Source organism: Leuciscus leuciscus, assembly GCF_965113295.1.
Source record: "Leuciscus leuciscus genome assembly, chromosome: 7".
Lineage (NCBI taxonomy): Eukaryota > Metazoa > Chordata > Actinopteri > Cypriniformes > Leuciscidae > Leuciscus > Leuciscus leuciscus.
The window spans coordinates 35,455,686-35,481,093 of record NC_138731.1 but is presented as its reverse complement, the minus strand read 5'-3'; the positions used below and the strand labels follow the sequence as shown (position 1 = coordinate 35,481,093).

The 25,408-nt window shown below is 36.2% G+C and overlaps 2 protein-coding genes across 33 annotated transcripts in view; both read right to left on the bottom strand.

Moving 5' to 3' along the window:
- Positions 1-1,869: 1,869 nt before the first annotated feature.
- On the bottom strand, positions 1,870-10,060 carry tfcp2l1 (transcription factor CP2-like 1). 3 transcript variants are annotated; one of them, XR_014207210.1, is made up of 15 exons: positions 9,753-10,060; positions 8,851-8,993; positions 8,248-8,321; positions 7,400-7,505; positions 7,212-7,318; positions 6,962-7,114; positions 6,442-6,552; positions 5,754-5,845; positions 5,611-5,662; positions 5,411-5,504; positions 4,522-4,612; positions 4,345-4,427; positions 4,119-4,178; positions 3,158-3,209; positions 1,870-2,764 (listed from the first exon to the last, which is right to left on the bottom strand). XR_014207210.1 is itself a non-coding variant. In XM_082174524.1 (15 exons), the coding sequence occupies exons 1-15, from the start codon at positions 9,812-9,814 to the stop codon at positions 2,727-2,729; spliced, it is 1,401 nt and encodes a 466-aa protein (XP_082030650.1). In that variant the 5' UTR covers positions 9,815-10,058; the 3' UTR covers positions 1,870-2,726. The 3 variants fall into 3 exon arrangements, 1 of the variants encoding a protein (XP_082030650.1); XM_082174524.1 differs by having other exon boundaries at positions 4,119-4,261; positions 9,753-10,058; XR_014207211.1 differs by lacking the exon at positions 1,870-2,764 and having other exon boundaries at positions 3,152-3,209; positions 4,316-4,427.
- Positions 10,061-11,077: 1,017 nt separating this feature from the next.
- Positions 11,078-25,408, bottom strand: part of clasp1a (cytoplasmic linker associated protein 1a) — a 66,358-nt gene continuing 52,027 nt past the window's right edge. For 16 of the 30 annotated variants that reach the window (XM_082176582.1, XM_082176604.1, XM_082176608.1 and 13 more), the window contains 16 exons: positions 24,295-24,524; positions 23,996-24,059; positions 22,683-22,846; positions 22,485-22,563; positions 22,243-22,386; positions 21,760-21,855; positions 20,604-20,750; positions 19,862-19,968; positions 18,784-18,931; positions 17,991-18,231; positions 16,799-16,855; positions 15,694-15,866; positions 15,424-15,552; positions 14,254-14,460; positions 13,752-13,868; positions 11,078-13,075 (listed from right to left, as the gene is read on the bottom strand). In XM_082176582.1, coding sequence (XP_082032708.1) covers positions 12,989-13,075; positions 13,752-13,868; positions 14,254-14,460; positions 15,424-15,552; positions 15,694-15,866; positions 16,799-16,855; positions 17,991-18,231; positions 18,784-18,931; positions 19,862-19,968; positions 20,604-20,750; positions 21,760-21,855; positions 22,243-22,386; positions 22,485-22,563; positions 22,683-22,846; positions 23,996-24,059; positions 24,295-24,524 — 2,190 coding nt within the window. In that variant the 3' untranslated portion in view covers positions 11,078-12,988. The remainder of the gene's footprint in view (positions 13,076-13,751; positions 13,869-14,253; positions 14,461-15,423; positions 15,553-15,693; positions 15,867-16,798; positions 16,856-17,990; positions 18,232-18,783; positions 18,932-19,861; positions 19,969-20,603; positions 20,751-21,759; positions 21,856-22,242; positions 22,387-22,484; positions 22,564-22,682; positions 22,847-23,995; positions 24,060-24,294; positions 24,525-25,408) is intronic. The other 14 variants (XM_082176584.1, XM_082176588.1, XM_082176590.1 and 11 more) reach the window with 2 other exon arrangements.

The following is a 25,408-nucleotide window of genomic DNA, read 5'->3' as shown; positions in this document are numbered from 1 at the left end:
TTAATTTTACAGAGGAGAGCTTATTATTAATAACATTTATAACATTTATAAATAACATTTATTATATTAATAACATTTATAAATACAGAGACTTTCCCTTCTAAAGTTAGAGAGATACCTCTTGTTTTTTATTTTCTTAAAGATAAAGTAGTTCAAATTAGAACTTAGAATTTAGATTTCTAACTTTCCCCATTCTACCAAAGGTAAAAAGAGGTTCAGTTTAAAATTATTCATTATATTTATCCTTGTAATGAGTTCCTCAGACACAGATTTAATTTGGGTTGTAATGAGTGCACCTTTTGTGAAGCAGATACTGTATAGAGTCGTTGGAACATAGGCAATTTCTGGGATGACTTTATGTTTGGTTAAGTTTGAAATACCTTACTGATTTTATAAAATATTTGTCTTTTTGTCTAAATTATGATGGTGAATTTTTGGCTAACAATATCCCAGACAGCAACATAGTGTCGGCCCAGATCCGGCCTACATCTGGACCGTGTGGAATCCACGTGGACCACATGTGGATTGGATCTGGGCCGACATTATGTTGCAGTCTGGGATTGTGCTGTTGGCTAATTACTTCATACATAAATGCAGATGCTTTAAGAATCCTCACACATTCTTGCTTTTTCAAAAAGATTTAATGATTTTCTTCAAATCTTTAAGACTCATGCATAACAAAAAACATGCGTAAGGTATTTTTTTGATGATAATGTGTAATAGTTTATATCAAACGCTATATTAAGCGTTATATATATACTAATATTATATATACTATATAATATTATATAATATTATAATATATATAATATATACTAATATTACACAGACCTTGTGTAATATTTTATTCTTAATAAAATTATGCGTGAAGCATTGACACTCTCTAATTGTTGACTGGATGATCGATTTATCGATATTCACACTTGCCCGTGGTCCGTGGATCACTAACTGTGTTTATAATATAGCGTTTGATAGTTCAAATGTGCGCACCTGGCACGTAAAAATTTTCCTTGTGATTTTTGTGATTTAATTTCAAATCAAAAAGTCATTTTTTAAACATGACAACCTGAACAAAGAATAAAATAAACATTTAACTATGATGTGAAAAATATATATTTAAATTTTTTTACGTAAATCACGATTGTTGTGGCAACATTTCCATCACGACCAACACATTTTGAAAATGGAAATGTTCAGAAATTATAGAATTCTGTTGTGCTTGAATGTTCATCACTGCACACTGTTAGACAAGTTAAATAACCGAGTAGAGTTTACTTTCTAAACGACAGCAGTGCTCACAGTAAACACATTTTAAAAAATATTGAAAAAAATATATAAATAACTGCATTTAATGGTCTTTTGCATGTGTTGCTAAGCGTTTTTGTGTGTGTGTGTGTGTGTGTGTGTGTCTGGATGCTACAGGGTTTGGGAATTGCACTGTGGATTCAGTGCTGCTCACTGAAGTGTGCTGCTCTCCACGTCATGACTAACACACACAAAGTCACCCTTACAAGTTCACTTAACTATACTGACCTCATGACTACAGAGGAATTGGAGGAGAATCTGAGTAGAAACCAAAGGCTTTTGTCAATAAACTGTTTCATAACCAACGCATTTCACAAGCTGAACCTAGACAACCTACTGATACACATTACAACCCAAGGAAATGATTTGTACGGTCAATCAAACAAAAAGGATGGCTGATTTGTTAAACAGCTATACACACATAGTATAAACTTTAAAGCTTACTTTTGTACTTGATGTGGCAGGTGTGACCACACACTGTTAGTGTAACTGAAAACTAGGGTACAAATAAAACACGTTTCTTTGCAACACTTAAACATACACATTACATTTATGACAAGGACATTTACCATACAAAAGTTTTATTTATTTTTTCCTGCAAAATATTTTTTTAAGGTTATCAAGCAGCAAGGTCCATCAAGATAAGTTCAACAAACAAACAGGTGCTATCGTACAGTTCGTACAAAAGCTTTGAGAAATACATAATCATTAATCTGTTACAAACATACAAACCTCAAAAGCATTGTGATAAAAAAAAAAGCAAAGCAATAAAATATCCTGAGCAAAGACTTTATTTAGACTTTATCTCAGTCTGTGACTCAGTCTCAGTCTGAACAAAAGCACCAATGTAACTACTGAGAGGTCTTTTAAATTCCATGTTTGTCTATCATTGCAACATTAATATAAACACCAATATCTGTATTGTAACTTCACAGTAATAAACAGGAAAATGACAGAATCAATGATGCAAACTTCATCAAATGAGAAGGATTCAAATGGACACATTTTGGAAGTTTCTAAAATAAATAAATATATAAATTGTGTGTGTGTGTTTTTTTTTTGGTAAGGCCATCTGCACAGCAAATCAGGTCTATGCTATTTGGTATCAAATAATAAAACTAAAGAAAATAGAAAAAAATGTGTGATGATTGTTTGAAAAGAATACTATCAAAATATTACAGTAACAAGATAAAAATAATTACTATAAAACAAATTTACAAACTGGACATGACTTAATACATAAAATAATTAATATTTTAATTGATTTACTACATTCTCTCTTTAAAATACGGAACAGTCATCTACATCATAAAAATAAAATCATCCACATTTATTAATTTCACATTCCACTATGTGATATGAAACTAAGCTAAAAATAAGCTAAAAGGCACCTGCAATGCTCCAGTAGTCACATACTCGGGTCACTTCAGTACAACATGGTAGCCATCATTACTTTCATCTGCCGTCACAGGAAAAAACGTAGCCAATATTAACCACATATGATTATGAAGTGTAAATGCAATAGAGATTCAGACACATACTGTGACTATTTTAGTAATTTTTTTGTTTTAAATAATCTTTTGTTTTTCAAAGTCATTCCTAGAAGTCTGAAGACTTTTTAACAGTTGCCTGTTCAGTGAGCCATGAAAGTCAGAAGTGTGACACAACCAAAAGCTACTTGTGATTTGTATGTATTATATAGAATTCCTGCTTATCAAAGTATTTGCATTTAATGTAAAGTCAGCAAATATTTAGCCTTCCGAACAGGTCTTTTGTGCAATGGCAATTTTCACCCCATAACTCAAGCTAAATTAGTATAGTTAAGATAAAAATACCATGTCCATGAAGTTACCTTTCATTGTGCTGATAATGAAGCTAGTCTCCTCTGTAAAGTTCTGCACCATCTGAAAAAGCCAAATATATGTAGAGTGACCTGAATGCATTAGAACACACCATTGTGATTCTTTTTAACAGCGTGTACCTGGAATACTGTATTTTCTAGCACTCTAATCTATTTTAACAATCAGTAACTTATTTTGGTAATGATTTTGAGGAAAAGAGTGTTGCTACAGACTAAGTCTATAATGCTTTTTGTCTATTTTTGGAGTTTAACAGCCCCTGGTCACTGTATGGAAAAGAGCAGTGTCAACATTCTGCTAAACATCTCCTTTTGTGTTTTATGAAGAACCAAAGTCATGCAGGTTTGAAATGAGTGTAAATGATGACAAAGCATTTCATTTATTGGTAAACTAATCCTAGAAATAAAATGTCAAAAAAGTTATGTGGCCAATACCTCCTGATATACAAATGTACACTACCTTTGGGGTCAATAATAGTTTTACTCAGCAAGGATGCTTTGAATGTGTAGTTTACATTTTTTATCTATTTCAAACAATGCTGTTCTTTTGAATGTTCTATTAATCAAAGAATCTTGAAAAATGTATTACAGTATCCACAAAAATAATTATGCAGTTATGCAGAACTGTTTTCAATATTAATAATTATAAGAAATGTTTCTTGAGCACCAAATCAGAATATTAGAATGATTTCTGAAGTGTCATGTGACACTGAAGACACGAGTATTGATTCTGAAAATTTCAGCTTTGCATCACAAGAATAACAATCATATCACAAGAATGTCAAAATATAATAAAATATAATCAAAAAATTTCAAATATTATTTCAAGATATATCTATTTTTTTTTTACTTTTGAAATGGTAGAGTAAATGTGCTACTATTTGTCCAACAGTTCTTGAGTTCTGTAATCTCTGGAATGTCCTGACTCAATTTAAAGCACTCTCTGTCCTCTTACCTCATCTGAAACTAAGACATGGATCCCCGTCGGCCCCTGTCTGTATATACGATGGATTTGCTGTGAGGGAACATTATATAGATTGGCTATCTTCTCAGTGAGCTCAAGGACAGTTAGGTCCTCTAGGTAGAGGGCATGGTACACTACAGACAAAAACAATTAAGAGTATTAAGTATAAATGTAACTGCATGTCATACATATCATAAGGGATATGATGGTCTCCTACCATCATCACCCTCTGCTTTGGTGTGGGGTTGGTTCCTGTTCTGCAGCTGGGATATATAGACAGTGAGACGTGGTTGTATACACCTGCGGAACATTGCCGCAGACAGTGTTGAGTACATGTTTGGACAGGACACATTTTAGGATGAATCGGAAGTGTTTGATTAGGGACACAGCTCACCTTCCTTTGATTGCATTGAAGAGACGGATGCCATCAGCAGGACCACAAATCTGAATGAAGTCTTCTCTACTCATTTTTAGCAGATCGGAACCTGAAACATTAAAAAAGCTGTTCATTTAGTAGTCTAATATTTAAAATCGTGACATTTTTAATTAAAACATAGTCAACACAATGACTGTTTCAAATACAGTACCATTCAAAAGTTTTGGGTTGGTAAGATTTTGTGAATGTTTTGAAAGAAGTCTCTTGTGCTCACCAAGGCTGCATTTATTACTTAATATTGTGAAATATTATTATTATTTAAATTGTTTCCTGTTTTAATACATTTTTAAAATGTAATTTATTACTGTGATGGACTTTGATCATCATTACTCCAGTCTTCAGTGTCACATGTTCTAATATGCTGATTTGGTCTCAAGATTTTTTCTTAAAATGTCTTATTACTATCAATGTTAAAAACAGTTTAATATTGCTTAATATTTTTTTAGAAACATTTTTCAGATTCTTTAAAGAATAGAAAGTTCAAAAGATATAGAAAATATCAATCTTTTGAAACATTATAAATACCCCTTTTGATCAATTTAATGCATCCTTGCTACACATGGCTATATATATATATATATATATATATATATATATATATCTTTCTGACTCAAACTTTATATAATTCATTCAATACAGTTCACAATCAACTGTTTACCCAAAAAAAGTGTGTGTTCAATGTATTTTTATGCTTATCCGAGTATCAAGTTGTTGGTTTAGCAGCATGTTAATCTTAAACTATTCAATTCAATCTAAAATAAAATAAAATAAATTAAAAAGCAGAAAGCAGCATGCAGTTCACTAGAATTTCTAACAGTTGCAATTCTCAGTGAATAGTTCAGCCCACCTGAGAAGCCAGAGAAGAGCCTGCAGAAACAGGAGAATCTATTACGATGGAGCCACTGCTGCGTGTCCTGCATGGAGGACGATGGCAACAGGTGCTAATGGCAAAAAGAAGAAGAATAGCATCATCCATGTCCTCAAACACAAACCTATAAAGATAAGAAAGCACGGCATTAATGTTTTTAAGCAGCCCGGCATACTTACATCAGAGCAGCTGGGCAAAAGTAGCTCTCCCTGTTGGTCTGGAGAGCAGTTTCTATGAACGCAACAAGACAAGGAGAGCAGTGGCCAGTTATGTTTGTGTTCCTGAAAATCATGCTGTGATTTCATACTGAATAAGGACTCACTCCTCTGGGAAGCTGTGGGAAGTGTGAGCACTGAGATAACCTGGAGATGAAGTGTTGCTGCTGACGGATGGGGCTTCGGGCCAAGGGGAGCACTGAAAGAAAAGGAAAAAGTCTGTCAGGTGGCTGTTTAAGAATTGAATGGAAAATTCAGCAGCCATAGATGTTTGTCTGCCGTCTTGAAAGAGCGCAATCATTAACAGAATGACGTTTTTTACTAATAGCTGAAATAATACTTATACCAAACGAGAAAATTCCTTCCTTGAAAATAGCTCTTTTCTATACAATGATAGTGATTTATACTGTCAAGCTCCAAATTTATACTGTCAAGCTCCAAAACACCATTAGTGTCATAAAATTAGTCTATATAATCTGATGTAACTGACGACAAATGGAATTGTTTTTTGAATATCACATGACCAGCGTAAAGCATAGTCACAAATGAGATGCGAGAGCTACAAAGGAAGATTATTGGGCATTCGGGATTTTTTGCATACTTTTTTGAGTACTGTGAATTCGGACATGCTTCTTTGACACATACTATATGCAGCCTTAGTAAAAATAATGTAAATAAAAACAAGCCTTTTTGGGTTTTTTTGTTATTTTTGGAGCAGTATAAATCTAGATCCATTTTCTTTGCATGAAAAGAGGACATTTTTGGTAGCGAATACTACTAAGGTAGATGCCTTACCTCAGTCAGCACTGTTGTTTTATAGGATGGTTGATATTTTTCTCTATCCTGAGGACTCTTTTTCTCAATCTTATCTCTGTCAGTCTTGAGTTTGCGATCTGCGCCTTTCGGCTTGAAAAGAAAAATATAAATTCAAGCATTAAAGGGACAGTTCACCCAAAAATGTAATTTACTCGCATTCACATTACATTCTCTCGTTCCAAAACCGTATGACCTTCTTTCTTCTGTGGAACATATCAGTGTTTTTTTTTGTCCATACAATGTAAGTCAATGAGACAAAAGTTGTTTGATTCTTAACAATCTTCAAATTATCTTCTTTTGTGTTCAACAGACAAAAAAAATGCATGCAGGTTTGGAACGACATGAGTGAGTAATTAATAACAGACTTTTCATTTTTGGGCGAACTATCCTATTAAGTAACATCAAAATAATAATGTCACCTTTGAGGTTATTTCACAGTCTAACATCTCCACAAAGCACACTGTGTATCTGTTATCTTTGTAGAGTATAGATGCTCTACCTTGAACACTTTGACCTGGCAGCTGGCGGAGCGCATGTGTTCAGTGTATTCTCCATGCTCGCTGGCTGCAAAGGTGTCTATCTGAATGCGAAAAGGGACGCCCTTCTCTCCACCATGTTTTCTAGGAGTGAACTCAGTGCTAATGCAGTTTACCTGTATATAAAAAAAAAAACAACAGAGAAGTTACTGCTAGTGATACTCACTTCAGAAATCTACTGGAGAGGTCAGACTGAAAGAGAAAATGCTCCACCTGAATGAACACGGAGGCATTTTTGTCAGGATCCCAGAGGAACTCTATGGTGTTGAGCTGCAGTGGGTGGGCTCGAGGCTCCATTATGCCCACTGACAGCGGGATATCTGAACATAACAAAATGGACATAGTAAATCATATGACAATATGATATATAAAAAAAATGCGATTTATGAGGAAAATTCCACCTATATCCAAGATCCTGTCTCCTGGTCGTTTCCACCTCCATCCTTCCAGCTGTTGATGCTCTGTGTATTGCAGCCGCCGGTCATGGAAAACGACACGCACAATGCTCTGAAAACAGGATAAGACCGTATGATGTCAGGAAAGCATCCCACATGTCACCGTGGGTAAAACCATGGGCATAACATGCACGTCTGCATTTTCTTTAGTATTTCATAACAGCTCACATTTAAGAATTCAGCCACAAATGGTTACAATTAAAAGTCAACTATGAATTTTTGTGTAAATGACTGCACTACATTTTTAATTTGGTATGTTGCATATTGTATTGTTTCTTTGAGGATGTTGTATTTGTAACAGTATCTTTTCATTTATAATATTGTATCTTTTTTTTTTACTAGTAATGTCTTTTTTGTGTTACGTTCCAAGGGACATACTATGGATGTAAATTAGCAATACTGCTAATTCCAGCATATTAACATTTACATTTTGTATTTTGATACTGATGTTCATTAACGTGTATTGTCTCTATTGAACAAATAAATAAACACACAAACCTAGAATATGCCATCTGTTGGATAATAAACTAACAACCAAAAACTGTAAAAATATATATATTAGGCTACATTTTGAAATCTTTAAAAATGATGTGAGATTATTTCAAAGAGCATCTTCATTTATCTCTAGGTCTGCACTAAAAACCCCTCAAAACCTCTAATGTAATCCATAATAACAAAATATGGCCACTAATGTGGAGGAGAAGATAGAACAGTACTGTAACTATAGTGTATAGACAGGTGATGCATACTGTAACAGTCACATAGTAAAAAGACACATCATTCATTTAACCTACCTTTACATATTTGCTGCTTATATCTGTATACTCCATTAGTTTCCTATTAAGCATTCGGATTTCATAGGACTGACCTATGAGTGCATTAAAACAAGACATATTAAAATGGAAAAAACAGAAACCACACTGAAAGTATAGTTTGTAATGGTTGATTTTACTGCCAATGCACAACTGATTTACATTATTTTAATGTCCACAGAACAGAATTAATTACTGTACATGTATAGGAGCAAAATAATCTGTAAGCCTCTAAATAAAATGTAAAAATATTGCTCCACTGATTAAAAATCACATTTACAGCAAGAGTGTTTATTGTGATTCTCCTTAAGAGTTTGCTTTGGTAACTCTTTATGCAGTGTGTTGTTCGTTTTTAGTCATGTCATGTTTAGTCATGTCATTATAGTCATGTCACCTTTAGTCATGGACTTCAGACATCAACAACTTTCGGTTACACCATCATGTCAAAAGTACAGACTGATATGTGCTGGGAAAAAAGGTTCTTTAAAGATGAACATAATATGAAAAGACAAAGCAATGTGCTATGAATGCAACTTCAAATGTTGACTGAAGTTAAACGAGCAAAAGAAGACTATTTAACAATACCTTGATTTAGATATGTGAGTGTTTCGTCCTGGAGTTTCACCGCTGGAGATGTGGCTGCACAAAGCACATAATGAAAAGGAGACGGTCTGATCTCAGTGGACTGATGCTCCTCTTCATGCTTGAGAAATGGAGCAAGAGCATCTCTGAGGGAAAATAAAGGACATACTATAGACCAATAAAGTAGAGGCTCAAAACTCAATGCCAAGTGAACATACTAACAGTAAAGTGTATATTTTATGGAACTCATTGAGATACTTTGAAGAACACTTTACACACAATAATTTAAGAATATGGTAATCTTTCAGAAACTGCCTTTGTATTTCCAAGCACAACATTGCATTGCAATACAATTACAAAAAACGGTTACACTTTGTGTAAAAAAAAGTGTAGCCAATTACAAAAAATGGTTACACTTTATTTTATGGTATCTTTGTTACACCGTAATTAGACATTTATGTACTGAGTAATATTAAGTAACATGTACTTACTATAGGGTTAGATTTGGTTTAGTTGCATGTAATTATGCATAATTTATAACTACACGTTTGTACCAATGACACTAAAAACTAAAAGCAGACAAAACAGGAGATGCACCCAGACAAATAACTCTAAACATGTTGGACAGATTAATCCAGAATGATAAATAAAAGTCTATTTTTCAGTTTGGTCTAAGTACTGCAAAATCAGGGCAGATAATATGACTGATGAGAGACTTTCAGTGAACTGACTTTCTGCTTGCTTTGTCATAAATTTTCTCGTGAAAGACTTCTCGAGTATATTAATCTGTATAAAGTTTTTTATAATTAACAATAAAAAAAGGGGAAAATGTAAAATAAATAAACAAATTTAATGACAACGTAAAACGACTACACAATCTCTATAACTCGCGCCAATGTACTTACCTTATATAATTATTTTGCGAGTGTTGTTGATAGGTTTCAGGATGGCTGTGCCAAAACAGCATGCTCTACAGTTCGGTGACGTTGGTCTCCAAAAATATGAGTCGTCAAACGGTGGTGGCCGGCGAGGGGACCGTGAGGGCCACAAAGGCTTTTCCGAACCAGCTTGTCCACTGTCTTTTATCCCCGCGTGACGGTCGTCAGGTGACCTGAGAGTGTCCGTCACTCTGCCTTCATCCTCTGTCACCTCCTGCACCGACGCTCTCACGGACTTTTCTGAAGCGATCGTTTAATAACAAACGGCTACCGAGTTCTTTTGGCACTCACTGGTCTGTGACTCTGACATCAAAGGTCAAGACTGAGTTGCTGATAAACCATATGTTGCGTGCAGAACTTTATAAACTAGATTGTGCAATGCGAGGTTTGTGTGCACGCGCATGTGCTTTTATACTACATTTTCACATCTGTATTGATGGAAACCCTTAAAATCACTGTCAAATGAAAACGTACTTAAAAACTGTCAAGATTATAAAATAATATATTTTGCTTTAAAAAAAATTGTACATGCCTTTGTTATGATACACTATGATAGAATTTGACAGTAGTTTATTATTATTTTAATACAATAAATGTTTGTGTCTGCATAGTATTTCCATTAATGCATTGCAGAGAATTATATTTTTGACATTGAATGTATTAGGAAAACGTAATGTGCCATATATATATATATATATATATATATAATTTTTATTTTTTTAATACAAAACCTTTTTGATTTTGATTTAATTTAACCCTATCCTGTTACCCTCTCCCAACCCTAGACTGGGAGAGCTTGTAACAATATTTACACATACACACACACACACGTGCATATAGATATATATATGCAATATAAATAATAGATGTATGTGTGTATATAGAGAATTCTATAGAGGAAAAGGTAATCTGTCTGTCATATACACACACACACACACACACACACACACACACACACACACACACACACACACACACACACACACACACACACACACACACACACACACACACACACACACACACACACACACACACACACACACACACACACACACACACACACACACACACACACACACACACACACACACACACACACACACAGTTCATTTCTTTGGCACTAGACTAACTAGGACTGAGTACACGTTATCTCATGTGAATGTTTATAAATGTACTGGTGCATGAATTGTGATAATACCAGAGTTGCTGATTTCACACTCAACAGCCCCACAGCAAAAATACAGTCAACTCGGATGCATTTTAAGGTTTAAAATAATCATCAAAATAAATTCATGTTTCTGGTTGTTTTATTTCTAGGCCAAACTCAAGTTGATGTAAATCTATCATAAGCCTTTGGGAAAAAACAAAACAAAAAAAAAACTGTACAATGGGACAGGACAGAAAATGAAATAACAAACTTATAAATACAAGAGTGTATCTGTGTCCAATGACAAAACGAAGTCTAACATGCGTAGTGAACAATTTGATGTAATAACATTAGAGGTCAACGTTTCAGGAAACCCAAGGGGCCACTTAATACTTGCAATGTTGATCCTCACAGTTGGCTTTGTCCTTTCATAAACAGATTAATTTGATGAATAACCCCAGTCTAAACCAAAATGATAGATCATGGTCTGAATCGGTTAAAAACCATAAGAAAGAAACTCTGAATCAAACAAGGGTACGCACACTTAGCATACCAATAAAAGCCACAAGCCTCAGTATATAATACTAAAAGTAGGGTGCTTTTTAAATGTCTGTCCTTAATTTCTAATATGGTCTGGTTCAGTCTGAGGACAGGCATTTTGGTCAACTTTGTGAGACACATTTGAGTTTTTGCGCTTTTTTCCCCACACGGGCAACATATTAATAATAACAATAATAATACTGTATTTACAGACTGACCAGATTGCCGACATGGCAAGTTTTCACAAACAGCCAAACTTAGGTCAGTCACGGCAGCACGGGATGGTTATGTCATCAAAACATGCAGGCTATTCGTTAACGTGCAAAAGAGTGCAACATCTTTACCTTAATTTTGTGGGGGAGTGAGAAGCAATGATTGAAAGGTATGTACAAAACACTTAACAACAGATGGATGTTCTCCAGATGAACAAGGAAAAAGAAAGAGTTCAGACCTTGAGCCAGAAAGGGTTTATCATTAGTGTCGTAGACACGTGGTGAACTTTGCAGTGTCATGCTTTAGCAATGTAGTAAGAATGCCTGTGGACACGTATATCTTAACTGTCTGTTTTTTTAACAGAAAAAGGAACGCAAGGCATAGTAGTTTTGAAATTTCCATCACAATCCTCTTGCTCCAAGAACAAAGCGTAAATCGGTTTCATTCATTGTTTCTTGACTGAAGATGCTCCAGGTCACGTTTTCAACTTCATTTGAGTGTTCGTGAACTTTTTAAATGACTGTGTGTGTTATGTCTCGCATGTTTACTTACGAAACCCTTCACCCCCCCCCTCCCCCCTCAAAAATAAAAAGGAAAAGCTCTACATTCAGAAGGTTGTCCTTGTGTTCTGTAGTGAGGCCCACATTTTTAACACACAATCCATTCTATAATAAAACCAACACAATTGCTTTCACTTTCAACATTATGGGATGTGGTATTGCGGTCCCATGAAATAAAAATTAATATAAGAATGTTTTAATCCTACTTTTGTTTTTTTGGTTGTCATTGTAGCCAAACCTACAAATTACTTCTCTTTTCTTTACATTTATCACTCGGCCAGCCAAATGATCCACTAGCATCAACTGAGATTCAAGTGGGGTATAAGTTAACCCAACTGTGCCCATTTAAAATATCCAAATAACTCAACTAAACCTTTAACACCACTTGCAAACATCAATAAGTTATTACTAATAAATGTAGTTAACGAATCACCTCTTCAGAAGCTGAAGAAAGCCTGTTTGCTAAAATTAAGGAAGCAATGCCCATCACGGAAGATCTGCATGCATTTTCCTCAATTCGAGCCCCTTTACATTCAACATTCCACAGATGGAAAGATGCAACAGAGACTAACTAAGAGGTTTCCAGGACTTGATGAAAAGAAAAGTCTGATTGCAGTGAGCAACACATCTCTCTGGGAAAATCCAGCAAGATTGTGATGAAACAATAAAAAAAGATGTCTGGAGGAGGCACAACTATGTTCCCAAATGCACGTGTAGGGCACTGATTAGAGTCCATCCAGCTAGCTGTGAGAGGACACGTCTGAAGAACTGCTGCTGTTGCTGTTGATGGTCTGGGCCCTCTTAATATACAGATTTAGCAACTTCATCTGTGGAAATAAAAAACACAGGGAATTTCAATCCAGCACATGCTAATACTCCTATGTATAGACCTGGTTTCTCTGATAAGAGCATGTTTTTTACACTTTCAACCGTAGTTGTGTTATCTTAGAAGGTCAGGGTTAATATTTACTTTTGCATTGTGTCTAAAAAGGAGAAAATTATTTTTTTCTCTAAGGGCAATGTAGGTGATTTGACAAAATATGATGCAACAAATGTACCACTTGCAGCAACCATACTCAGCACTACACTGATGTCAATATTCTGAATAAAAGTGGGCCGAGTATATTCTGAGTGGGCACTTAGACAGCTGTACATATATCATAGGAAGGAAGACATTTAGTTTTGTAACTTTTCTTGGAGCATTTAATGAAAATTATCCAGAACTTGTCTGCACAATATTTCACCACAAATTTATTTTAATGAGTTATTTGATTTTGAGGTATAATGTGACCTGAAAAAAAAGTTCAGAATAAATTCAGCCCTTCACCCCCAGTTCTTTTTAAATGTATTTTGCTATGAACCCCGGGTGCAATGAAAGTGGGAAAAATAGAAAACTTGGACCAGTTAAAACCAGATGGGAGACACAAATAAATAGAGGACTTGGTGATAAGGAGGTTGAACGGGGTGAACATTTTGGTGGACTTTGAGAGCATGTGAACATACCTTGCTACCTGTGAGCTGGGCCAAGTGTGGCTTCAACTCCTCACCAATCACTGAGTAGATGGCCACCAGACAGAACACGCTGGCCTTGCGAACGCTACTCTCTGTGTTATCATAGCCCTGCAGACAGATAGACCATTTTGGCATTAACATCTTCTCTCACACATACACACACACACACACACACACACACACACACACACACACACACACACACACACACACACACACACACACAGAGTACAGGAGGTAAAAGTTCAAAGAAGGCATGCAGGCTATGCTCCCAACGTTTACAATGTTCCAATTTTCAAACTACTCGAACTGACATTCAGTGATGTCTCTCTGATAAGATGGAAGTAGGAAATTTAAAACAACTCTAGATACTGTATAGGAAATGAGAGAGTATTTCGCAAAGAGGAAATTTAAAAATGTAACAAGTTGACAGAAGTTGCAAGATGAACTTTTTTTTTTTAATCATAAAAAGTTGCCAACATAAAATACTCACTTGTAAGAGGCCAGGGATGATGTCTGGCAGCAGCTGATGCAGGGACTCCTTGGCAATGCGCTCGACCACTTTGCTCTGCATCTTAATAGCAGCCAGGTTGATGGGGTAGTCTGCGGTCTGTACGATGGGACACAGCACCTTGATGCATTGCTCTGGGTGAATGGAGCCGGCCAATGTAGAGGCAGCCTCTTCAGCTGCCCTTACCACCTGCACATATAACATTTAAAATGACAGAAAATTTGATGGAAAAACAACTTCATTTGGATTAGGTCGCAGTACTACAGACTGCTCTATTACTGCTGTATTACATGGAAAGGGAATAAGTACATTTGGGAAATTTACTGGCAAAGGGCTTATCCTCCACAGGCCTGTACTTCATTCATTTATTCATATAGGAGTTGGGTTTGGCCATCTTGCTTTAGATGTAACCAAGGTGCTCAGTGTGCACATGTGCAGGTGTTGCATTTAAAATAGGATTAAAGAGACCAATCAGCTCATTTTACTCTCAATGAGGCTGTTCAAAAGTCACCTGGCCAGCTTGATTTCTCAGAAACAATGTGGTCACATGTCAGTGGTATTATGGTGACAATGGAGTTTGGTTTAAAAATATATATTCATATACTACAAAACAAGTTCAATCTGATCGCATTACTACAATGAAGTCATACAAAACATTACAGTATAATTATTTATTAATCTGTCTCTTAACCTTTACACATTATTGGGTTACACTTTATTTTAAGGTGTCTTTGTTACACTGTAATTATACATTTAAGTACTGTAATATTAAGTAACTATATGTACTTCCTATAGGATTAGGATTAGGGTTTGGTTTAGTTGCATGTAAATATGCATAATTTATAGTTATCACTATAGTAACTGCATGTAACATGTAACGGACACTGTAAAATAAAGTGTTACCCATTATTGTTATTATTATTGAATATTTTTATATTATTAATAATGAAGTTCTAGTTAAATAAATGAAAAAAATGAAAACTGCAAGGAATTATAACAGAAAACCTACTACATTTTCACCCCTGCTATAAAAAATTTAATCACAACGTATAGAACAATACTAGCTAAAGTATGATTTTTATCATAAAGTTGTACTGCTTAAATTGATTGGAGGTTAAAACAGATTACATTTATGAGAGGGCTGATTCTAACCTCTTTATGAGAGTCCTTGTGGGCTTCTAGTGTTTTCATGATGGTGAGTTCTGCATAGTTCTTGAAGCGCGCTGGCTGGTTCCTCAGGATCTCCTTCAGAACCCGTAAAGCCAGAGCTCGGATAGTGTGCTAAATAATCGGACAGAAAAAATCATTACTAACCACAATAAATACATACAGACCTACAAATGCAACTTGATATGTAAAAGACTTAAGGATTATATTGAATGTGCCAAATGAGCATGCAAGTTATGTGATGCTTTGACTGACATCTTTGTCCCCGAGTGTCTCCAACAGCAGCAATAGGATTGTTTTGAAGTGCTCGTCCCACACAGCCAGGCTGTCTTCACGGGCGATCTTCAGCAGCTCGATCAACGCCCCCTTCCTCTCCTCCACTCGCTCGTTGTGATTAGACAGCTCCTTCAGCAGGTCTGCCACCAAATCTGAACGATCCACAATGATTCAAGTCAGAGCAGAAGACAATCTGCATAAACAAGCTATTGTTCTACTTTAAATTGTACTGGAACACTTTGGCTCTTTTGGCTCATCTCTTTTGAGTACATGATATTCAATATTACTAAATCTTGTGAAACCTGTCAAGAACATGTCTAGGGTGGTGTTTCACCTCAAATCTAAAATAATTTTACTTTTAGGCCTGTTTTTTGCATCATGACATTTAAAACAGTGCTAAAATATTAAATTGTTAGGTGCTAACATGGTAGTACTTATTTAAAACAAAATCTTTTGTATTTTTCATTTAGCATTTTGTTGTAATTCTATTTTTGTAGTAGAGTTTAATGTATACTGATTGAATTAAAAAAAACAATGCATTACAGTTTAATACAATAATTACAGTAATAACATACAATTATCAATGAAATGCAATAATATAATAAACTTGAAATAATATAATGGATATGTTTTCATAAGATTTACCCTTATATGTCATTGTAAGCAAGTACTTTAATTAAAAGTAGTGTAAAATAAGTAAAAGTGTTTTGATGTTAGTTTTAGTTAGTATAGTTGTTAGGAAGGTTTAAGTGTTCATTTAGACTTATGAGTTACAGCAATGTGTTTGCAAACAGTGAAGTTCTGTTAGTTGCAAAGCAAAAGGCAGTGAATCATCACCAGGTTTCCATTTAATTTGAACATACAGTCACCCAATAAACAATCCTACTATCTGACTGTATTGCCTTATATTAGAGCAGGTGGCCTGTAGCAGCTATCAAATAACCCTGTTAGCAAAGCAGTTGTGTCATTTAAGGTTGACATCAGATGAGAGACACTGAGATGGATGACACTGAAAGAGAGGAGATGGAAGGGGAAGTAAATGAAGAAAAATGCAACAGTCTTGTTTAATTGTGCAGGTCTTTACCAGGAGTAAAGCCCTTGGACAGCACCATCTTGTTCTCACCACAGTCTTGCCGACGGCCTGTAGAAGGGGAGGGACAGGAGGGGAAGTGATGACACACAAACTCCACTATCCTAAATGCTACACCTGCATATCTGAAACTTACGCTAATATATACACACACATCAGTAACTTCTGATCCTCAAATCTGATTGGCTGAGAGGTCTTTCCAGCCATGCGATATTCTAGCATAATCACCACAGGAACCGTTTCATCATTAGTATCACTCCGCTTGCAGAATTTCTCACAGCAATGTGTCATGGCAGAGGAGCAAACCCCCCATAATTTTACAAATGCTACTCTTGTTGTGTTACGGAATGTAGTTTCAAGAGTTTTTAGGCTAGAATGTAGTTGTTTAAACTTAAACCAATATGCTTTTCAATTATAAAGATAGTGCCTATTTGAAAATTGGCTTCAAAGTTTTCGAAGATGTGAGATGTCAGCGGCAATTCAACGCTCATGTATCCGCCAAGAACAGCTTTACCTTGGCCAGTTCTTCTGGAAATGGCTGTTGGCTCTGATGTCTCTATAGTGGTTAAACATGAGATATAATTTCTTTTGGTTATATCTAATGGGCAATCTTTGGTCTCAATCTATTATTTGTTCCTGAGCAAATAGTTTTGACTGAGGGTTTAAGTTTCATAACTTTATATTTTTATATAACATTAATGCTGTATCAGAGCTCTGCTTTTGCACTTTTGACTGAATTGCTTAGCAACTTATATAATGGCTATTGTTGTTTATTAAATAATATTGTTCAATAAACAATATTTTATAAAAAAATAACAGTAGTATTTAAACATAGTATCTGGTATTGAGAAACAGTCTGTGTTGTTAGTGATGATGATTTTGACTTACATTGTTACACCATTATGTGTGAGTCAGTAGCAAAGACTTTTATATTGAAAGGGACTGAAACAAGGTTGTAAACAAGGACATTCTTTTTTACTTTCAACTACACCTTGTAAGACACAACCAAATTGACCAGCGTCATTTAAAAAATGTTATATGCCTCTTTATACTCTATGACTCTTATTTCTTGCTATTCTTGTTTTTGCTCATAAAGTATTTCTTTACACAATCAAAGACAATGGGTGCAGTATGGAGTACAGACGTGAGAGTGGATGTACAAGCTTTGAGCAGCGTAATGACTCACAGTCTCGGAACTGCTCCACGTCGTCATCAAAGACGGCCTCTTTCAGGGCACTTTTGTCATAGGCCGTGATCGAGTCTCCGTAGCCATAGGGTGCAAACTCTCTCGACCGTGGCACAGCGAAAGACCGCGGGGACGGTGTGTTGAGCAAAGATGTTTTGTTATCCAAAGCGGTTCGACCACCCTCCACTACATCCAATCCCATCCTTGCATCAGACCCCGGAGAAGCCCCTTCCTTCCCAGTCTAAGTCAGGAAGAGTCAAAGAGTGTTAAATATGTGCTGATTAGGGATGCACAATTGGAAAAAAAAATCTGGATTACTTTGCATTCACATTGTATCTGCAATTGAAAGTGAATTTATGGTCCATTTTAGTTGATGGTAGGCTCTCACCACACTCTCACAGCTATTTTTGGAATTCTGAATAAGTAAATAAATAAATACAAATAACTAAATAGAAAAAGGTATTATTTATTAATTAATTATTAATAATAAAGTAGATGAATAAAGTATATTATAAAATATTAATAATAATTAATGTATTATTTAAATCATTCTTTTACATTTTTTTTCAATTATTGATTTTATTATTATTGATTTTATTTATTATATTTAATGACCACTATTGTAGCTTTTTTATTATTCATTATTATTAATAATATTATTAATAACATTAATAATAATAATAATAATAATAATAATAGTAGTAGTAATAGCAAAAATATATAAAATATGGAAATAAAAATCCCCATCCTTGTGTCCTTGTTCCTGTTGCCCACTGTTAAAGCATAGACTCACAGCATCATCCTTCTTCCCATCACGTCTGATTGGCTCATTCAGATCCTCTTGGCTGCGGTAACTGAAACTCTGGATGGCTTCTGTGACACCACGCAGTGAGCTAAAGATCTCATCAGAATTCATGTTCTCTGTGTCATACTCCAGCATACTGAAGAGAAAAATAGAGTAAAAGAGGGAATAAACACTGACGTTGAATGGACTGCAACACTCACATAAACAAGTAAGCCAAAGCATAAAAAATATTTAAAAAGAATTGAGTGGACAACTCCAACATGCACCTACAAGTGAATACACGGATGCTCCAAACATGGTCAGTTAGTAAATTACTGTGCAAAACCAATTTTAAAATAAAAAAATTCCTCCACAGTTTCTTAGTAAATTTTTTTTAACCACCATTCACAGAGGGAATTCTGTATTTGGAATGATTTCAAACCGTGGCCACTAATATTTGTGCATACATGCCCCTGTTAGGCTGGGAGTGGGTGGGAATCTAAGCACCCATCCCGCCCCCTCCTCGTCATGGCTAGCGGCTGAGTTACCTTGGTGAGAGCGCGCAGCGGAAGGCCCTGAGGGAGGGGCCGGCAGGAATAGAGGAGTGAGACGGAGGAGTAGGAGGAGGAGGAGAGGGAGAGGGGTGCTTTAAGAGCCCATCGACACTCCAACCCCATAACCGACTGTGCCCACAGAACGGCCGGAGAGGGAGAGAACAGGGCAGAAGAGGAAGAGAGAGAGAAAAAGAGAGTGGTCCAGTCGGAGTGTTGTGATGAGCAGCATGGGTTAATAAGTTTAAGAGGACCAGAAACCCCTAAATCGTCGTAAATAAGAGTTTTAGACCCTGCGTGAGAGGATGACTCTGCAGGTGATTTGGCTCCCACCCCAGAAATGCAGAAATTCATTTTAAGGGTTTCAGGTTGTAAAGGGATATTTTGAAGAAAGCAACACAGCAAGTCCAATTCAGATGTTAAGCACATGTTAGAGCCATAAAACAGGGTGACAGGCCTTTGAAGGTCTTCGTGCCCAGAGTGAGATCATGCTTTAGAATGGTCAGCATATGGGAGGAGGGAAGAGGGAGTGTTACCTGGGTGAAAGACCCCCATGGGAGCAATTTGTGGGTGAGGTGAGAGGACTGGTCCTGCTGGTGGGGTGCCGGGGTGGCGTGCGGCCCATTGTATTGCTCGGTGAACTCTTTGAAGGAGACAAAGATGAAATAATAACCGTAATCATTTCAGGCTATAGCTAAACAACAGTTCAGCAACAAAACAGAGGCAGAGGCAGATCTTTAACATTGTTTTCTTTTTGTCATTTTGCCTGAATTGCAGTCAATTTCTGGCCCAGATAACAGTGTGGATCACTTGATGCACTTGAATGAAGAGAGACTAAAACTTCCAAAACTGTTTGTCAAGATTGCGTTTATTTCAAATGACTATAAAATCTGACAAAGGCATCAAAAATCACATGTCTTTAAAAAATTTGACTGGTCCAATTAGAGAAAAGGAAAAAAAAAAACGGAAAAAAAGAAGGAAATGCCCGTCAAAAATGTGCTTGGCTCCTTTGAACTCTTTTAGGGTGGGACTTTCATTTCACCAGCTGCCATACTGAGCATTTTTCAACCAATGGTCTGTCTCCTATTACTTAAAATATATTCAAATAGAAAGTAAAAACTTCAATTGTAAATTGTAACTGATCTTTTTGATCAAATAAATGCATCTTTAGAAAACATAATAGAATGGTCTCAAACGCATTTAAAAGTCTTTTGAACGGTAGTGTAAAGTGAATCTTTTAATATACAATCTCATAAGAGATAAAACAAGAAATCTTACCACACTGCTAGTGTTGCTTGAGTTCTTCAGATGGTTGTGCAGGAGTTTGGTGGCTCCATCCTGGAATGTTTTAGGCAGAGCGCCCAGCAGCATGGTGAACTCAGGAGTGTTCAGCTCAAAGAGTGAGATCAGCACAACCTGGGCGGCCTGCAGAACACAGCACACCTCATGAGATCTAGCACAAATACTAACGCCTTAATGAACGGGAGCACACTTATACATGCTGAGAAAATCCGGCGGCGATAACTCAGAATAGAAAGAGAGACTGTATAAGGAACTGTGACTGCAGTGCTCCAATGACCAGAAGACAACTGGATCTGATATGTCACCTACACACTAGAGTTCAGTTTACACATACTTTGACATTTAGGTCCAGCTTGATTTCCCAAACAAATTCCTGTTTGTCAAAACTCTGTCAAAGCTTTCTCTAGTGTGTAGGTTTTCTCAGTTTCAGGGATGGGAATCATAAGGGACGATTCTTATTTCAATGCCCCTTAAAGATTCTAGTTTCCGAGCGATTCAATTAACGATTCTTTTAGTGGGGAAGAAGGAAAACACCAATTCTTAGCATGTTTACTGCCTTCAGTATCATGTAGTTACTGTAGATATGATCATTACAGATTTCAACAGATCAACAAATCATAAATAAACCGTAATATCAAATTGCAATTCTTGATGGTTATTTCTGCTCGGATAAAAAACATGCAAAATATAACTTTTATCGTAATGAAAACCGCGGTCTAAAGGCCCAAACAGGCGAGATTCCCAACCCTGTTAAATTTGACTTGCGTATTTCGCTCAATTCAAAGATAGCACAAATGTCCATGACTCCGTTCTGTTTAATGTTAAACACATGCAAGAACACTGATTCACTCACTGTTATTCTGTGAAAAGAACCAAAAATATCTTAAGCAGTGGAGCATTAACAGCAATTGAAAAACAAAAGGAAACTTTAAAACACACTCATTTATTGGTGTAGTTATTTAAAAAAAAAGATCTCTGCTCTCTTTAGCTGTCTGGTAGAATTGCATGTTAAGAGATTGTATTCAGCAGTCACTTCGCAAGGCAACAAGGCAGATTAGAGTGAGGAGAGAGCACACGGTTAGGTGCAGCGGTTACGTGTGGGTTGTTGGTTAGGCCGTTGGATTGGCACTACCTGCTTGCACCTCTCCTCCAGATGACCCTCTCCAGGAAGTAGAGCTGTAGTGCTGGGCCTGCCTGACAACTCCTCATATGCCCAGTTATGAAGGGTCTGGGCCATCATGTCAGGGCAATAGGGTAACAGACAATAAAAGAGAAACTGATGATGACTACTTGTTGCCTTTAGGCAGCAACTGATATTGGGAATAAATGTCTTGCATCTGTTCATTGTGATTAATTGATGTTTAACCTACATTTTAAAAGTAAAAATCTTGCAACGAAGATCAGAAATTATTCTTAATGGGATAGTTTGTTATTTAGAACAATATGAGGGTGTATAATGGTAAATGCTGACAGAATTCACACAATGAATTTGTGAGAATTAACCTTGAAATAAAAAAAAGATTTTTCAATAAAGAGCTCAATCCATGTCATCTTCTACTCCATCATACTCCACCATTACAGCACTGTTTGTAAGCACATCTCCATAGAAACTCACTTTTCTAACATCAGAGCTCTTGGGTTCTGTGGTCCAGGTGATAATGCGAGACACGGCTAATCTCGTCTCACTTGAGTTCACAAAGTCAGCAGGGTCCATCTGCCGTGCCAGGGACTCGATGTACTTCAGGATGGCCACCTTCACCTGCATTATAACATCACGAAAATAAGGAATAACAGGCTCAGTACACTGTGAATTTGCAGCTGGGGTTTCGTAAGCAGTATTGTAAGGTAATATCATACCTTCAGATTGGGGGTTTGAGTCTGATCAACAATGAATCTCATTAGAATGTTAAACTGTTGGTCGAAGGGGAAAGAATCTCTAAAAGAGGGGGGAAAAGAGAAAAAAATACATTATCCTAGCGGCACAAAAGTTCTAAAAGAACAAAAGCGTAGTGGAGGTAAAAAATCTCTTGACTAGGACTGTCACTAGAGACTGACCGTGTGATGTCCAGAGCCTTCTGGACCTTAGCTTGGACTGAGCCCAAGAGGTCAGCTCCCATTTTCTTCAGCAGCTGAGTGAGCAGTACAAAGAGCCAGTCCTGGAGATCCTCTCTGTGCACAGTGATGAAGTCCACTAGAGTCTCCAAGAACATGCTAAACACCTGGAAGCAAATCATCCAACGTCTCACCAATGCTGCGCTGCATATCATTTCATAATCATACTGATGGATTTATATGCCTTTCCCACAAATGTATTAGAAAACTACATTTCTACATTCACTCAACAAAACGTGAATGGTGCTTGGCCGTGCAAAAATTGCTGCCGCAATGCCGGCATGTTTCAATATGTTTGCAAAGGTGTTCCGAGAAGTTTTAAGTGTGCTGCTTTGTAGTGGCTAGGGTCTTGGGTGGTCGGTAACAAGTTCAATTCAAGTCAAGTCTTTGTGATGATAGTCCAGTGGTTTTAAAGCTTTTTGACTCTAAAGCCATTATTGTCCATAACAACATTCAAAAAGGGGCTAAAAGGTTTCCTCTGCTGTAATGACAAAATATTGTTTTCAAAACTTTTTTTATTTACAAAAACTAGGAGTGTCTATGGTAAATAAAATAAACTTTTTTGAAGGGGGTGAAATAAAATACAAAATATCTTGTTTTGCAGGTATTTTAGAGCTTACTTTAAATAATTTCAAGTCATCATGAGGTCCCCTTGTAAATTTGCTGTGGCCCCTGGCCCCCTGGTTGAAAACCACTGTTCTAGTTTAATGAGTTCTTTGTTAATTGTAAATCTATGAGTTTTTTGGAAGGTTGCCTTAAAGACGGTTTATAAGTCTGATAACTTAACATAAAATAATAGTACAACAGGCAGGATGATTTGATGTATCATTCATGATGGTGTGACATAAGAATACAACATAATACATCTATTTATATAAAAGAATAGTTCAGGTATTTGTAAGATCCACTTACTCTCTATTGTTAAAATCCACACCAAGGCAGACCATGCAAACAACAGGAAAAAACACATTCTATTAGTGCAATCTCATTCCATTTTTTTTTTAAAGTTCTACACAAACACACTGTTTGCCAGACAAACTTGTTAATTTTACAGAATCCATAGTGATTAAAGCTTCTTAGTCTATTATAACGATTAATTTAAAATAATTTCACATTATACAACAATTTCACATGATGCAAGTAATCCTTCATAAAATCCTTTATATGGACTGCTACCATTAATCCAGCCATTGGTAAGTAGATTAAGTCTGATCAAAGCAGCCATTGTGGAAAGTATGCATCATCACACAGGTTACCTTGCTGTGAGGATCTGCAAACATCCTGGTGAAGATCTCACACAGCCTCTTCAGCTCCACACGGCTGAAACACACACAAATATGGATTAAAGGCCTGTTCACTAAAAGAATAAAACAGAAAAAGTATAAAAAGCCATTGCAAACCAACTGGGATTTTGCACATGCATCATGAAGCCTATAAAAATACAAAAATGAGCAATAAAATAAAACTTGCTAGATACCGACTGGTTATTGGAGGAAAATGAAATGACACTAAAAAGAACCAAGAGGCCATTTGTGTCCCTCTGGAAGGCCCCCACCTGAGAATGCGCTGACTCTTTAGCAAGTTCTGCAAACCCAGCAGGCCCTCCTTTCTCTCTGACCAGTTGGAACTGGCGCAGTGATTTAGCACCTCGGCGACGTCCTCCGTCTGACGCAGATAGTGAGGAATGCCTCCATTACGAGAGCTATAGGAACGCTCTGAGCAGGCACTGGATGCGTCACTGTTGGCATCGTCATCCGACTCGTACCTCCTTCTCACAGGCTTGCGCTGAGGAGAGGATGGAGCAGGTTAGTAGATTCAACAGGACAAAAGACCAACACAGAGAGTTCATTCAACAATTTACTGCGGATAACTTAAACATAGTAAGTATGCTGTTGATATGAGAAAGCCATGCAGCATTAAAAAAAATGTCAAGAGTTTAGGGTCTTTTATCACTAACCTTGGGAATTTGGCCATGTAAACATGTCAAAGTTTTAGGAGTGACGACCACATTTAAATGTGGGACTTAATAATTTAAAATATCGATATGTGTGCATACAGAAAAGTCACTCCTGAATTTGTGGTTCATAGTGATTTTCACAATGGTTTTGGTGTACGGAAGCTGTAAACAAGAAACATGGATGCCAATAGTTTAATGTGATTGCTAACCATTACCTAAACTGTTAAAAAATTTAAGGGCAGTAAGATTTTTTTAAAATAATTAATACTTTTCTAAAGCAATGATGCATTAAACTGATCAAAAGTGACATTTATGATGTTACCAAAGATTTACATTTCTTTGTTCTTTTTAACTTTATATTTCAAAGAATCCTGAAAAAAAAAAAAACATCATGGTTTCCACAAAAACATTAAATATTAACTGTTTTCAACTGTGAAAATAATAAGAAATGTTTCTTGAGCACCAAATCAGCATCTTAGAATGATTTTTGAAAGATCATGTGACACTAAAGACTGGAGTAATGATGCTGAACATTCAGCTTGGCCATCACAGGAATAAATCTCATTTTAAAACATTAAAATAGAAAAGAGTTATTACATTTTTTATATTTTTTCACAATATTACTGTTTTCCTGATCAAATAAATTAGTTAGTGAGTATAAGAAATTTCTTTCAAACACATAAAAAAAACCAAATTGTACGGCCCCCCAAAT